This window comes from Salvelinus fontinalis, chromosome 5 (genome assembly GCF_029448725.1).
Source record: "Salvelinus fontinalis isolate EN_2023a chromosome 5, ASM2944872v1, whole genome shotgun sequence".
NCBI lineage: Eukaryota > Metazoa > Chordata > Actinopteri > Salmoniformes > Salmonidae > Salvelinus > Salvelinus fontinalis.
Window position 1 is genome coordinate 47,458,907 of NC_074669.1, and position 17,301 is coordinate 47,476,207.

Below are 17,301 nucleotides of genomic sequence, written 5' to 3' on the forward strand. Positions count from 1 at the left end.
ATTTCGGCCAAAATCCATCTCGCTCCACCTTCTCCTACTGGGCTTCCTTATTACCATATTTGGTAGTGAGAGGAAACGCCAACTGGATGCTTCACATTAATACATCTGGTGAAATATCTGACTCATTGTTCTGTGTTCATACTGTACTGTCTGACTATCATGACCTACTTTCCGGCAACAGACAAACAATACTTTGTCAAACCAACTGCTGCCATGTGAGATTTTTCTTCCCTCCAACTAATAGCAAAGTTGCACATGTGAAGATTGTGAATACTGTTATTTATAGTGCTGCTATATAAACATGAACATGGCTTAACATTCCTACACCACAGCCCATACAGGATCAATTTCATAGACATCACCACTTCCTTGTTGCTGGAACTATTCACATAAGGCTGACGGAAGAATTCGACCGCAACTGAGCCGGCATCTGTAGTGCTGCCATTGAACCCTTGAGCAAAGCATTGAACCCCCCACCCCAAAAAAAAAAAATGCTCCAGAAGTACTGCTACACAATTGACCCTGTGCTGCTTCTGGGTTGAGTACTAGAATAGAAGTGAATATACAATTTCAGTGCAATTGGATAAACAGCAAGCTTTTCTTCCATTCTAACATTGCTACAGAAAATCATTAAATAATGCAAGAAAATACATGATTTGGAGGTTGACATTTAATTGGAAATTAGACGAGGCCAGACAGTGAGCATCTGCAACCACACAGCTGGGGTTTATTCATTACGTCTTGCAACGGAAACTGTTTACGAACGCAACGGTTTCCGTTTAGTTTCATTTGGAGTAATGATTACACCCCAGTACTACAGGTCAACGGTGAGAACGATGTATTTGAGTTAAAACACACACGTTCACATGCCCCACACACTTTTACATGCCCACTGCCATAAACAAACACACAGTTAACTCCCACATCTGGACATCAGAAACAGTCTCCGTAGTAACAACTGGATACATGCATCCAGAGGAACTCAAAGAACTTCAAACAATTACCCACAGTACAATTCATCTAGCTATACACAGATCTCTCTCTCTCTCTCATTGGGAACTCGATAAACACTTTGTTCCATTTAAACAGTTTTATTAACATTTCAAAATCTTCATAAATAATTAGTGAAAAAACAACCAAACCAAAAAATAGTTATCCATGTCCTCATATTAGTTTGGTCCTTTAATGTGAAAATGGTCCCCAGATAAAATGAAAATGATTTGTCCAGTCAGTTCTTCAGAAAGAAACTAAGGAATAATAAAAGCCATTTAGCAGACACACAAATTAAAGGAAATTGGGAGGAAGGAGGTAAACTGATACTCAAGCACGTACAGGACAAACGTGTCACTACATTTACATAGCGCATTTACAAGGGGTTGACTACTGGACTCAAGGACGACTGTACAGGAAAAGTGATAAGAGGACGCTTTTCGCTTCCCGCCCAATCCCAAAGCAACCCCATGCCTTTGTCCCAAATCACACACTATTCCCTATTGAATGCACTACTTTTGACCAGAGCACTATGTAGAGAATATGGTGCCATTTGGGACACAGCCCATAACACCTCAAGATGCCTCCCTCGTAGATCTGACAGGCATGAATAAGCAATATAGGTAGGGGGTAGGTATGTGGCTTTGCTATTACCATATTGCTAACACTTAATCAAACCTATTAGATCTACAAAGGACCATCAAGTAGTCTCACGAGGAAAGAAGTGGCTAAAGGGAGTTGATTTGAAACCGGGCGTAAAGGCATGCTCTACAATTTGTTCTTTATTTCTTAGTTTATATATGGAATGGATGACGTAGTCTTGACTCAACGTACACGTATGGATGGACAGAAGGACTGTTCTTTTCTTTCTTTCTCTATTTTGTGGAGAGGATGAGAGCCACGATAAGACCGTAGAGCCCTAGGACTTCTGCGAAGATCAGGATGAGGATCATGCCCACGAAGAGCCTGGGCTGCTGAGCTGTGCCCCGAACGCCTGCGTCGCCCACAATGCCGATGGCAAAACCAGCCGCCAGCCCACTCAGCCCCACGCTCAGCCCAGCACCCAGGTGGAGGAAACTCCTACATGAGAGGTGAGGGATAGAGCGAGATGGAGAGGGTAGAAAGAGAGGAGGGATGGAGATGGGTTGGAGAGAGGAAGAAAGAGATGGGGAGGGAGAGGAAGATTTATTTAAAACAATTGCAGTCAAAGCATCCCAAAGAGATTGCAGACCATCAGTTTACAGATGTAGTACATCGCTAACACTTCTGAAAAACAATGGTGAAAAATCCACCAATCCTATCAAGTGGAGCCAATACCATATTACTACCAATCAGATCGCTTCAGACATGCAGTGCCTAGCGGTAGACTTGAGAATGGGTAACTAGCGTCTGCAATTTCTGAGCTCTTACTTGTAGAGGGTGACTTTCTCTGAAATGTTGTTGGCGATGAGCACCGCCACCACCAGCCCGTAGATGGCGATGATACCTGCCATGACCACAGGAATGATGGACTTCATGATGAGCTCCGGCCGCATCACCGACATGGCAGCGATGCCTGTGCCGCTCTTAGCTGTGCCATAGGCCGCCCCCAACGCTGGAGGAGAAGGAGAATTTAGAATTTCAAAAAGACAGAACTCCAATACCATCCTCTTTTGTCAACAGAACACAATTGTTTCAAGTTTTTAAAAAACATGAGAAATTAGATTGTTATAGAGCATGTGGGTATTAAAACCAATTGAGTTTGACAGTAGTGTCTGCGCTTGTTGATCAAAGCCCATTTTCATCACAGGTAAGCTTCCCTTTCCATGCTTTGTAGCTCTAGGAAAAACATCTTAAATCTTTACATCTATGAAGAGAACTTAATAGATCAACCAATGCATTAGCAAAATGGTAATGCCCATCACAATGGTTTCAGGAGTTTGTGCAAGGTGGAGAAAGAGGTAGCGGAGTTTGTGTGTGTCTAATGGGATAGTTTGTGATTTTGGCAACGAAGTCCTTTATCTACTTCCCCAGAGTCAGATGAACGTGTGGATACCATTTGTATGTCTCTGCGTCCAGTATGAAGTTAGTTAACTTTACTTGACTCCTTGTAAGCCTGCATGCACCTGGCCCGCCACTTCGGTCATCAGTTGAACAGTGTTTCCTCCGACACATTGGTGCGGCTGGCTTCCGGGTTAAGCTGGCGGGTGTTAAGGAGCGCGGTTTGGCGGGTCATATTTCGGAGGACGTATGACTCGACCTTTGTAGCGATGAGACAAGATCGTAATTGGATATCACAAAATTGGGGAGAAAAAGGGGGTACGTTTGGGTAGCAAATTTGAGAGAAATAAGCTTTTCGTGCATATGGAACATTTGGGATCTTGTATTTCAGCTCATGAAACATGGGACCAAAACATTGCATGTTGCGTTCATATTTTTGTTCAGTGTAAATAGCCAAGAGACAAGGACAAAGTCTCACTTCAGTCAACTTTTTTTTCAAGTAAATTAGGCCAACGTATGCGTGTGCAACGCTTCTAAAAATGAATCTTTCAAATCAGCTCTTCACATGCAGTGTTGAAGCGCAAGGTGGGATAGGCTATACGTTTTGTAGTTCTTTATGCAATTAATTTACCAGCTATGAAACAAAACTGCAGAAATACTTTGAAAATAGCTACTGCAGAATAAATGTTTCCATAAATGTGATCATACTTTAATATTTCTATTCACAAACACAAGTGAAAATGCTCACACTGTGGAGACTGACCACCTGCCAACGTGGGTGGTGAATTTGACCCGCCAATGCCAAAATCTACCCGCATTTGACAGGTGTTAATTCTACTCCCTGAATAAGAGATAATGAGTAGAGCAGTAGAGCTAGCCTAGCCAAACTGAAGTGAAAAAATGCCAAAGGGCGAGGCCAGTCTGGTATTTAATTAGGCAAGTCAGGTAAGAACAAATTCTTATTTACAATGACGGCGTACACTGGCCAAACTCGGACGACGCCCTATGAGACTCCCAATCACGGCCGGTTGTGATACAGTCTGAATTTGAACCAGGTTGTCTGTAATGACGCCTCTAGCACTGAGATGCAGTCTCTTAGACCACTGCGCCACTCGGTTTAACCAGCCTATCACAGTACTTTAATTATCCATGTAGCCTATTCTCACATCTCCACAAATATCAGTGTGGGGCATTCTGGGTTTGGGCGGTTTCCAGATTGTCATAACGACCTTGTGCCATACTGGGATATTCGGTAATATCGTCACTGAACACAAGGGGCGCTATTTTCAAACCCCACAGATTAATCAGAAGTACATGAGAATGCTAATACTAACAAGCGCAATGCAGACATTTTATACAGTCTCTGACCTAAGCTATTTGCAAGACAGGCATTCCAGCACAACGTTTTACAAGTAACTTAAAGATACTACTCACAGTTTGGTGCAGGCACAAAACAAATATTAGACACCTACATTTGCACACAGGCCAGGTAGCCTATGAGCCTACTTCTATGCATAATTAGATGCACGTCCTTACTCAACATTGACAGAAGTGCTCCAAACACAAGTTGTCAATTTAGTCATTGTCTTTTAAATGGAATGAAATAAACGAATACTTGTTTCTCACAAGCGTAGCATAGTTTGTGGGCTCTGCAAACAACGTGTCCACTCTGACAATGAGAACAGTAAAAGACTGTAATAATAATTGTATTGAATGCATTAACAGAAATTATTCGGCCTGAATGCCATGTCTGCAGGAAACCTGGCACCATCCCTACGGTGAAGCATAGTCATGGCAGCATCATTCAGTGGGATGTTTTTCAGCGGCGGGGACTGGGAGACTAGTCAGGATCGAGGGAAAGATGAACGGAGCGAAGTAAATAGAGATCCTTGATGAAAACCTGCTCAGGTTCACAGACTTGGACAAAGGTTCATCTTCCAACAGGACAACGACCCTAAGCACTCAGCCAAGACAACACAGGAGTGGCTTTGGGACAAGTCTCTGAATGTCCTTGAGTAGCCCGGACTTGAACCCGATCAAACATCTCTGGAGAGACCTGAAAATAGCTGTGCTTTGATCCTCCCCATCCAACCTGACAAAGCTTGAGAGGATCTGTAGAGAAGAATGGGAGAAAATCCCCAAATACAGGTGTGCCAAGTGTTAATCGCTGCCCAAGGTGCTTCAAAAAGTAATGAGTAAAGGGTCTGAATACTTATGTAAATGTTTTTTTGCTTTGTCATTATGGGGTATTGAGGGGGGGGGTGGGGGGCAAACTATTTAATTAATTTTAGAATAAGACTAACGTAACAAATGTGGAAAAAGTCAAGGGGTCTGAATACTTTCCAAATGCACTGTATATTTGCCTTTGCTCGACAAAAAAAAAAAATCTTGGTCGACTATTTGCGGTCAGCCCTAATTTTGGTTGATGGGCACCTCTTTTATATTTCTTGAGAACAGAAATATTCAAAGATTGGGATGCCATGAAATTTGATTTGACATATGTCCACTCCTACACCTTTCTGTAATCTGTCACATCTAAATACATTATAATCATTTACTTCAATGTCTATCAGATACAGAACCATTTAACCATGTTTCTGAGAGAACCAGAGTGTCAGGACACGAGTCCTGTACCCAAAATGTCAATTGTCACCTTTTGAAATCATACTTTGCACATTTAAGTGCATTATCCCAAGGCCCATATGTGATTTAAAGTCAGAGGGGGTATTTTAAGCTCATTCCCATAAGAGCTAACAGGCATAAGGTCATCTGCAGCTATTTTTTGAGTGAGCAGAGACTCTGCAGAGGTCCCTTGCCGACCAGCTGAGAGCAGAGTAGACTGCACATTTGACAGACCTCCCTCAAGTTGCTGGCTGTAGTGGCTGGGGTGGGAACTGGGAGAGCAGTGTTGGCAGAGCACAGTCCACCCTGATGAAGCTCCCGCCAAGGGAGTGGAGCTGCTGCAGGGGATCGGTGGCTGCCAATTCTCCATTCTGGGTATTCACAGGAGGCGGTGTGGATCCTGTTGCAGGGTTGGGACTGCAATGGGGGGGAGGAGTGTCCCAGGCCTGTCCTGGGGATGGGAGTAGGGAGGGTAACTAAAACTAGCCTGGGAGGGAGGTTGTGGGGAGAATTGAGGAGGGCAGTGTGGCTGACGAAGCTCCAAACTTTCAGCATATGAGGGCTGATGATCTGAATGATACATGGTGTGGACTGCATCATGTGGTGCACTACCCTCAACAGTGTTTTTCTAGACCCTAGGGTAGTGGTCGTAGCTGTGTAGAGCTGGGCTGTGATGTGCCAGGTCTGGTAGAGCTTTGCTGATAGAGCTTTGCCTGGTCTGGTAGCATGGGAGGGAGGTTGTAGGGAGAATTGAAGAGGGTAGTGTGACCGGCGACGCTCCAAACTCTGCATAGGGCCTCTCTGACTGCGTACTGTGGGCATAGCTCAGTGTATCTGCATGCAGTTCTTGGGAAAGAAGTGGTGTGGGGGGCAGTGTTGCTGACTGTTCGCCAGTCTGTGTGGCGCCATGCAGGTCTAAAGGTGCGCCTGATTTGCCTCAGGGAGTTTGTGGCTGTTATGTTGCTCCTGTGAGGTGGACTGACCACCTAGAGTAACATCCTTTAACGTCCTAAAATTATGAAAGGAAGCCCAGTGGCGGGCAGAGGGAGAAGATGGATGTTGGACGACTTCCTGCTAATTTTCTCATTGATGAAACATTTGATCTCAATACAGCTTTCTGTTCGTCACACTATAATATGTTATGAACAGTGGACTTACGTTTTGTAGAGGTTAACCCTTTGCCAGTTTTTAAAAATTGCGTTGTTTAGGAGTGCAAGGGCAAATTGAGTTGTTTCACAACTTCACTTCAGAGTATGCATTCCCTAACAGAAATATGCAAATACATGCTAGAATGTGCCAATAGGATCTCCCTAACTCATGCTTGGCTCTGCCCACCTCCTTGCTTGTTCTACCCACTGATTAATTTTCTCCCATTGGAAACAACAGGATGTGGTCTTATCTTGGGTTAGTTATAGAAATCTTTTGCTCATGAAGGCTCTGAGGCTAAGCTATCCACATTCAGCTGTCTTCGAAACCGCTTGCGAAAGTCATCTTTATCTTCACCGCGCGCACACAGTTCAGGCGAGGTATGCGTGGGTGGAAAGTCCCTGCCTGTCTAAACTTGTGAGTCATATGACTGCGGGTGAATGACTGGTTCTGTAGAGTGGAGTCAAAGCCAGTATGAAAGGTGCTTTCAAGACAACTGGGAACTCAGAAATGAACATGGTAAAAACATTATCTCGGAAAGTCGGAGCTCTAGAAAAACGCCTTGGAATTCCGAGTTGGATGACCGTTCCAAAATTATTTTTAAGAGTTCCCAGTTGTCTTGAATGCTTGGAAGTCGGAGATTTCAGAGTTCCCAGTTGTTTTGAACGCGACAGAAGGGCAACGTTATGAACCATCTCTGGTGTAGTCTTATAGAGGCCTTTTTTCAGTTAATGATACAAAATTTAAATCACTGACCTTGACAAATAAAGCGTTGTAGTTTACATTTACATTATCCAGAGTGACTTACACTAGTGAGTAGATACATTTTCATACTTTTTTGTACTGGCCACCCGTGGGAAGTGAACCTACAACCCTGGCATTGCAAGCGCCATGCTCTACCAACGGAGAGGAAATTAATGACACAGATCTGATCAAATGAAGAGGGTACCCTAACTCTAATGACTTTAGCAACATCTAGGCTATTGATTGAATATGGCTAGTCAGGTGTTGCATTAGAAGATGACACAGTAAGACTGAGTGACTGACAAGCCAATACCATTGAAACTATTTATACATTTGAATATTTGTAGCTACTTAAGTAAATACCACAGTCAACTTTTGCAAAACGTTAGGAGATGAAGAACATTGCGTTCTTAATTTCATCCGTCACATAATTTTTCATTGTGAAGCTTACATGTAGTCACGTGGTGGTTGTTTACAAGCACACAACGACGAGAGACCGGAGCCTTGTGAGTCACTCACTGTTGTGCAGCACGCGGCAGGTGATTGAGTTACAGTATGAAATTCACAACTAAATGTTTGCCAGCTAGATATCTTATATCAAATGAACTGTCTAAAATGTGCTAAATGCTCTGCCGTTGTGCATTTGGTTTGCAAATTTAGTAGCTAGTTAGACATAACAGCAGAGCATCCCCTCCTGGATCAAGAGCCTTGGGTATCTGATAGTATTTCTGATTGACTTAACGCACCACCACTAATGAGCTGTGGAGCTTCTCAAAGTAATGTTTTCACCACCTCAAACAGTCTGTTTAACATCCATTGAGAATGACAATAGTTCAATGGATTTGAAAAATCTTTCATGCTCTCTTCCTTTTGATAACCCCTCAGTGTAATAGGGAAACAATGAATATTGTCTAAAATCATGTGAAAGGCAATATCCACAATGCAACTCGTTCAGCATATGTCTGGAGACAGTTTGTGTTACAATTGTTTGTCTATCCTGAAATAACTCAAGCTAATTTCCATGAAAATGGTCTAAAATCTATTGTTAGGCAACACCCACAATTCCACTAGTTTAGTATTTGAAGGGAGACACTGAGTTGCAAATAAACATTCTAAAATCATGTTTTAGTCAATATCAACCATGCAACTAGTGCTGCATGCAACAGGAGACACAGTTTGTGTGCTACCTAAAATAACTTAAGTTGATTTCCATGAACATGGTCTGAAATCATGCGTTAGGCAATATCCACCATGAAACTAGTTCATCATATGACGGGAGATCCACCATTCCAGTGTTTTACTTGCTATATTGTATTTACTTCGCCACCATGGCCTTTGTTTTTGCCTTTACCTCCCTTATCTCACCTCATTTGCTCACATTGTATATAGACTTATTTTTCTACTGTATTATTGACTGTATGTTTGTTTTACTCTGTGTTGTTGTATGTGTTGTTGTATGTGTCGAACTGCTTTGCTTTATCTTGGCCAGGTCGCAATTGTAAATGAAAACTTGTTCTCAACGTGCCTACCTGGTTAAATAAAGGTAAAATATATATTTTTTTTAAAGGTACAGTTTGTGTGGTTCAATTGGCCAAGCAAGACTCCAACATCGTCAACAAGTTTGCAGGTGACACAACAGTGGTAAGCCTGATCACTGACAACGAGACAGCCTATAGGGAGGAGGTCAGAGACCTGGCTGTGTGGTGCCAGGACAACAACCTCTCCCTCAACGTGATCAAGACAAAGGAGATGATTGTGGACTACAGGAAAAGAAGGACCGAGCACGCCCCCATTCTCATCGACGGGGCTGTACTGGAGCAGGATGAGAGCGTCAAGTTCCATGGTGTCCACATCATCAACAAACTAACATGGTCCAAGCACACCAACACAGTCGTGAAAAGGGCACGACAAAACCTATTCCCCCTCAGGAGACTGAAAAGATTTGGCATTGGTCCTCAGATCCTCAAAAGGTTCTACAGCTGCACCATCGAGAGCATTCTGACTGGTTGCATCACTGCCTGGTATGGCAACTGCTCGGCCTCCGACCGCAAGGCACTTCAAAGTGTAGTACATCACTGGGGCCAAGCTTCCTGCCATTCAGGACCTCTATACCAGGCGGTGTCAGAGGAAGGCCCAAAAAATTGCCAAGGACTCCAGCCACCATAGCCATAGACTGTTCTCTCTGCTACCACACGGCAAGCGGTACTGGAGCACCAAGTCTTGGTCAAGAAAGTAATGCAGCTTCTACCCCCAAGTCAAAAGACTCTTGAACAGTTAATCAAATGGCTACCGGGACTATTTGCATTGTCCCAAACCCACCCCCCAGTTTTACGCTGCTGCTAATCTGTTAATTATCCATGCATATGTAACAGTTTAACTTTAGTCCGTCCCCTCGCCCCGACCCGGGCGCGAACCAGAGACCCTCTGCACACATCAACAGCAGTCACCCACGAAGCATCGTTACTCATCGCTCCACAAAAGCCGCGGCCCTTGCAGAGCAAGGGGAACCACTACTTCAAGGTCTCAAAGCGAGTGAGCGCGCACGACCGCTAACTAGCTAGCCATTTCACATCGGTTACACATAGTCACTTTACCTCTACCTACATGTTTATATTACCTCAATTACCTCGACAAACCGGTGCCCCCGCACATTGACTCTGTACCAGAACCCCCTATATATACCCTGACTGTTATTTTATTGCTGCTTGCTACTGTCATTTGTTCTATTCCCCCCCCCCCCCTTTTCTTAAAACTACATTGTTGGTTAAGGGCTTGTAAGAATTTCACTGTAAGGTCTACTACACCAGTTGTATCCGGCGCATGTGACAAATGAAATTTGATTTGACCTTATTTGTGAAACAATCTCAAAATGTTTTGGTGCAATTCAGAAGGGTGATTGAGGACCTTATTACTGATGAATGTGTTTTTTTTTATGACCATGTCCTTTCTGCTTGCATTTACATCGATGTGTGTAAGTTATGTAATTCTGGGCTCATCTGTAAAATAAAGGTTAAATAAAATAAATAAAAATAACCATATTTGGTGGTGAATGGAAATGCAACCGGATGCTTCAGATGTATGGTGAAACATCTGGCTCAATGTTCTATCTGTGGTTGAGTAGCCCAGGGGAGAAAGCTGATTAGCAGATAGGCATCTTGTTGCTAGTCGACACGATTACCAACCATCGTTATTTAAAGTGTCGAATTGGATGTCTCCAGTTAACACAGAAATACCTACATCAAACTGTATCAATAGAAATTGGCCAGCTTATTACGTCAATGGCAACGTCATCTGTTACGATGGAAATCTCCATTCCGAATACCTACCCCCTCACATGACAGGAATGATAGCCAGTTATCTAACAAGCAACCGCATCCTCTTGGCTTTTTTGACTTGCCCGCTCCATATTCAACACAAAATTCCTTAGTAGTAGACATTTCGGCCGAGAGTAATACGACCCACACACCCCTTGTGATTGAACGAGGCATGAGACATATAACTGAACGAGGGTGTTGTGATAGTTAACGTTACCGCTGAAGACCATAGCCGCAGAGGCTCCCATCACTGCGAAGAAAGGGGAATATTCGGGACTTTCTGACGACATTCTTACGCGTTCAGGGAAAAGCGCACTAACGTTCTTTTTTTTTTTTAAACCGTCAACGTTTCTGTCGATCCTCAACACTCAATTGCAAGGCCCTTTCGTGCAGCACAGGAACGACACCCGAAAAAGCCACCTCTTCCCTGATGTAGCGGTAGAAAATGGCGAAACGGGAAATGTCACATGATCAGTCCACTGGCCATGTCCCATTATGTCGATGTAGGGGTGTCCAAAATATCCTGCGTGTCATGTCCATTTCGTTCGCGTGAGAATACAAGTGAGAATAATTTGTTGCCAAGAAAGGTAGAACTTGTTTGTATATAATTTAATCAAATAAATTAGATGATATCCCTAATTTTGTAGTCATAATGGTATGGTCCGCTGAAGGCTGTCTATGGTCGTCTATTCATGCTTGCCTGGTTGTGGGAGGGGATGTGCCGCTACCATAGGTTACTATGGAACGCCGTTTGGGTCTTTGCGTGTCAAAAAAAGATATGAAAGTGATGCAGAAGGTTACAATTGGTGGAATTATGCCATGTTTAGACTAGATAATGTTAAACACGGTTGAACAAATTATTGTCTTTTCTTGATTTTATATAATAACATTTCAACCTCGTTTAGCATGATCTATTCAATTAGCTAGGTGTCATCAACTAAAATAACCCTAATTTATAAAGCAGTTCTTATTTGATTAATGGTGATTGGACCCATCTTTGTGAAGCTAGCCACAATAGTGGACTTTACGGTTAGCCTTCAAAATAAAAGTATGTCATTGACACTGATGCAAATTAATACAAATTTAATTATGCCATAATGGAATAGGTCATGCTAAACGAGGTAGAATTGTTGTTTTATAAAATCAACAAAAGATAATCATTTGTTCATTTGACAAAAAGCTGTTGAAATCACACTGGATGTGTTAGACTTTAGAATTGCATTGGGGGCATACGTATTTCACTGTACAGCCTAACCTATGGATTGTGGATCAATGACATAGGGTATCAGTCTACTCAGTGACACCCAGAGAAACATTAGTGTCATAGCTCTTATTGCAGGACTCTGAAACAACTGTGAATTGAGCCACATTTAATGTCAACCCATGTGTATTGAACACCATTCCAAAGGAAAAACAATACTGCATGGATGTTTTGGAGTCTGATAACTCTAACGAGGACGTTGGGGAAAAACATATTGGATATTGAGTAGACTCATACCCCAAGTCATTGATCTCCAATCCTTAGGTAAAGCTGTACAGTGCAATATGAATGTCAATACACACAATAGGCTGACTGGGGAGGTGATTTCACACAGTCACAGTCCCGCGATAAGAGTTACAACACTAATATTTGTGTAAACTCTTCACAGTTGTGTTCTGTGGGTGTCACCGAGTAGACTGGTAACCCATTTCATTGCTTCACATTCCAACCTTGTTTAATATTATCTAGTCTAAATATGGCATAATTCCACCAATTGTAACCTTCTGCATCACTTTCAAATAGGTAGTGGTGTTGGAGGGCCAGTAGGAGGCACTCTTTCCTCTGGTCTAAAAATATCCCAATGCCCCAGGGCAGTGATTGGGGACACTGCCCTGTGTAGGGTGCCGTCTTTCGGATGGGACGTTAAACGGGTGTCCTGACTCTCTGAGGTCATTAAAGATCCCATGGCACTTATCGTAAGAGTAGGGGTGTTAACCCCGGTGTCCTGGCTAAATTCCCAATCTGGCCCTCAAACCATCGTGGTCACCTAATAATCTCCAGTTTACAATTGGCTCATTCATCCCCCTCCTCTCCCCTGTAACTATTCCCCAGGTCGTTGCTGCAAATGATAACGTGTTCTCAGTCAACATACCTGGTAAAATAATGGTAAAATAAAAAATAAAATAAAAAGGTACTTTTCTTTTGAAGGCAAACTGCAAATTGCACCATTGTGCCTTATCCTTATTGTGGCTACTTCACAACACATAACCCGGTCCGGTCGAGCGTCACTAACGTAAACTCACCCCGTTCCGTACAAATGTGCACAACCGCAACATTCATACGAGGCTACAAAGAAAACTAATGGGACTGTAGCGACTGTGTTGACTTCAAAATCGGGGGTGTGAACTACGTTTCTATTCAAGCGTTGATTGACATAGTAATGTCTCTATAGTATTGGAGAAAAGTTGAAAAAAAGGACCCTCCGTTACATTGTGATGTGTCATGTCGTAACGTACAGCATGCATAAAGCAACTATTTCTGTCTTACAATCTCTCTCCACCAGGTGTAGCACTTCTCTCATCGTTTAAAAACAAGAAATGGACAGTGACGGGGGTAAGGGGGATACCGTAGTCATTTTTTGTGATCATGCATGTAATCATGATTCTCAAAGCCGCTGTTTACTTCTAAGATCACTTTTGCACCGCCCTAAAAACCCGATTCAAATTTGACACAACCCTTCAAATAGGTATGTAATGACACATTGTATAAACTCTTTATAGTGTTTTATTTACATTTTAGAGGCGATAAGGTGATAAGTTGGACAGATCGAGTGAAAAAAAGCAATTTTACCACACAACATCTCTCCTTCTCACTATCACGCATTAGTTTTGCTTCCCCACCCGCCATTTAAAAAAAAAAGACCCGACGGAGCTCATTGCATTGTTGAATTATGCAGAAACGGGCAGCGTGGGAGTCATGTAATTGATTCTGTTGGAAAGGGGAGAAATTGTGCTTTACAATGGTATTGACATTACAGTTGATCTGGAAGTATTACGTTTTTGGGGCACTAAAATAAGGTCAATTGTACGGACCAAGGCGATGTACCAAAGTGAGTAAGTTTTCGTTAGCTAGATTAAGCTAGCTGGTTGCTTATAACGTTAGCTTTGGGCAACAGGGTTGAGTAGCTAGCTAGCTATTTATTTTCATGAACTGAAGTTCAATTTCAATAGGCAAACAACAAGTGGCTACGTAGCTAATACTTACTCACAAGAATTCCTAAATCATTGTTAAGGATAATGAAAATGACTGCAATTTCTACTGGTCATTGTTTTCAGGCTGGTTGTATTGGTGCTAGCTAGCTACCCCAGAAGTTGCGGTTGAACAAAAAATTACAATGTTGTGTGCTTGTTTGCAGACTTTCTTTGTACAGCTTTGACAGTGCAACTGATAGTGGTTGCGCTTGGCTTACACGTGCAAATTCATCACACACAACATTGTAATAGAATTGTGTTATTTGACATGTCAAATTAAAAGCTTATTTAAAACGTCAAATAGTGTCACTATTTGACGTGTATCTTTTTAGACACGTAAAGACCCAAACGGTGTTCCATAGGGTACGGTCCAAACACTTAAAAGACACCCTATATCCCTTCAGCCCTCAAATTAAGTGGACACTTCTGATGACGTATCATGACGTCTGACGAATATACACTTGCAGGCAAGGCGTGAGGGAGGAAGGAATTATTTTTAAATGGACCAGCCTTGGCAGGAAATTCGTCACTCGTTGATCCGGCCATTGATTGTGTTTTCAGCCACAGGTAGCTTTATATGCGCTACAGTCAATTATGAGTGCATTTCTACGTTGATTAAATATGTAATTATTAATATACGCCTACTGTACGATAGCTAGCAAATGAATTAGCTAACTAACGTTAGCCTGCCTAGCTGGAACTTCTGAAGAAGGAAAATGTTTTATTTCTACAATTTCCAAAAGATAACCAAACAAAAACATTTACTTTTTACGAGACGTGTTTGTGCCGTCATGTGCATTAGTAGTACAATTTCTAACTTATTTGCATTCGTTTTAACGTTTTAACTAACACTTGTATGTTGACTTCTCCATTGATGTTGTTTTAAAGTTTTCGCTGACTTTTCTTAGCGGATGTACAATTGCCAAAAATTTAATTATGGGGAGTTTCAGGCCCTGGAGTGAACATAATTGTACATTCGCAATGCCTACTAAAAACGAGGGCTGAGGGGTTTACGTTGCAAACTTCCCTTGCTTGGCTAATAATTTGGACCACCCACTTTGATGGCGACGGGGATTCCCCAAAGGGCATAAGGCGAGGGTAAGTGGACGAGGATGTGTCTTTTAAGTGTTTGGACCGAATAAATGATCTTGCTACATGGAGGAGTTTTTGGAAACATCGCATGCACAGTTTGAGCGACTTTAGGAAGTGATGTTGCAGGGTAGCTCAGTGCTGCCCTGCAAGCCTTTAAATCTGGGAGAAATTCCAGGGCTGGATGGCATACCAGTGGAAGTATGCCAAACTTTTTTGATATACTCAGGAGGACCATTATTAGCATGTTTAAACCACTCTTATATACACGGTAGATTATCGGATATGCAACAAGAAGGTCTGATTTTATTATTACAGAAACAGGATCCAAGTTCTATATATAAAGATCCAGTCCATTAAAAAAATTAGAGGCCTCTTACACTTCAGTGTTGTGACGCAATAATTTTAATTAAAAAGGTGTTGTCAGATATTATTCAGACAGGTTTTTTACATGGATGATACATTGGAGATAATATAAGACAAGTACTGGAAAAATAGAATACTATGAAATATCAGGGACACCAGGCGTGGTTTTCATAGCTGATTTTGAAAAGGCTTCTGATAAAGTACGACTGGAGTATATATATAAATGCCTAGAATATTTTGTCTGATAAATCTCTTATAAAATGGGTTAGTTATGTATAGTAAACCTAGGTGTAAAATAGTAAATCATGGCTACAGCTCAGAAAGTTTTAAACAGTCAAGAGGAGTAAAACAAGGTTGTCCACTATCGGCATATCTGTTTATTATCGGCATCGAAATGTTAGCTGTTAAAATTAGATCCAACAATAATATTAAGGGATTACAAATCCATGGCTTAAAAACAAAGGTGTCATTGTACGCTGATGATTTATGTTTTCTTTTAAATCCCTCCACAGTCAGAGGATCTAGATACTTTTGCTAACCTCTCTGGATTAAAACAAAATATTGATAAGTGTACTATTTTACATATTGGATCACAAAAAAATTCTACTTTTACATTACCGTGTAGTTTACCAATAAAATGGTCTGACGGGGATGTGGACTTACTCGGTATACAAATCCCAAAAGAAAGAAATGGTCTCACTCCAATACATTTTTATAGAAGTTAGCAAAAATAGATAAGATCTTGCTACCACGGAAAGGAAAATACCTGTCTATTTGTGGAAAAATCACCCTGATTAACTCTTTAATCATATCACAGTTTACCTATTTGCTCATGGTTTTGCCTACACCTAGTGACCTGATTTTTAAATTATATGAACAAAAAATATTAGATTTTATTTGGAAAGGCAAGCCAGACAAAATTAAAAGGGCCTATTTATATAACGAATATGAATTTGGAGGCCAGAAATGATTAAATATTAAAGCATTAGACCTCTCACTAAAGGCATCAGTCATACAAAAGTTATACTTAAATCCAAAATGGTTCTCTAGTAAATTGGTAGGAATGTCTCACCCCATGTTCAAGAATGGCCTTTTCCCATTTATTCAGATTACAACTACTCACTTTCGGTTGTTTGAAAACAAAATAATCTCCAAAATATAGTTATTTTTTAAACAAGCCTTAGAAAGTTGGTTGCAATTTCAGTTTAATCCACCTGAAAAGACAGAACAAATAACACAACAAATATTGTTGTTAAACTCAAATATACTAATTGATTAAAAAAAAGTATTTTTCTATAAAATGTTTTAAAAAAGGTATAATTTTTGTAAATTATATCATAAATAGGATTAGTGGAGTTATGTCACACATGAAGCTAACACAGACATATGGAAATGTCTGCTCTACCTAAAATTACAACCAACTAATTGCAGCATTACCACAAAAATGGAAGAGGCAAGTAGAAGGAGGAAAAAGTAAGGAACTTGTCTGTAACCATAAATGGTTAAAGAAAATTGTGATAAATAAAAACATATACCAATTTCATTTAAGGACAGCTGTGCCATATACATTGCAAAATAGTTGGGAAGAGATTTGCGATGTACCGATTCCATGGCACTTTGTTTATGAATTGACAAGCAAAACAACGCCGGATTCAAAACATCACATTTTTCAATATAAATTATTATACAAAGTTCTTGCTACCAATAGAATGTTATATATATGGGAGATACAATCTTCCCAGCTCTGCAGATTTTGCTGCGAGGAGGCAGAGTCATTAGATAATTTATTTTGATACTGTCCATATGTAGCTCGTTTATT

At 41.3% G+C, this 17,301-nt stretch overlaps 1 protein-coding gene across 1 annotated transcript; it reads right to left on the minus strand.

The window, feature by feature from the left end:
* Window positions 1-652: 652 nt before the first annotated feature.
* On the minus strand, window positions 653-11,254 carry LOC129855726 (V-type proton ATPase 16 kDa proteolipid subunit c-like). The gene is made up of 3 exons (XM_055923696.1): window positions 11,014-11,254; window positions 2,401-2,584; window positions 653-2,070 (listed from the first exon to the last, which is right to left on the minus strand). Exons 1-3 carry the CDS (start codon window positions 11,084-11,086, stop codon window positions 1,866-1,868), a joined length of 462 nt encoding a protein of 153 aa, XP_055779671.1. The 5' UTR covers window positions 11,087-11,254; the 3' UTR covers window positions 653-1,865.
* Window positions 11,255-17,301: the final 6,047 nt, after the last annotated feature.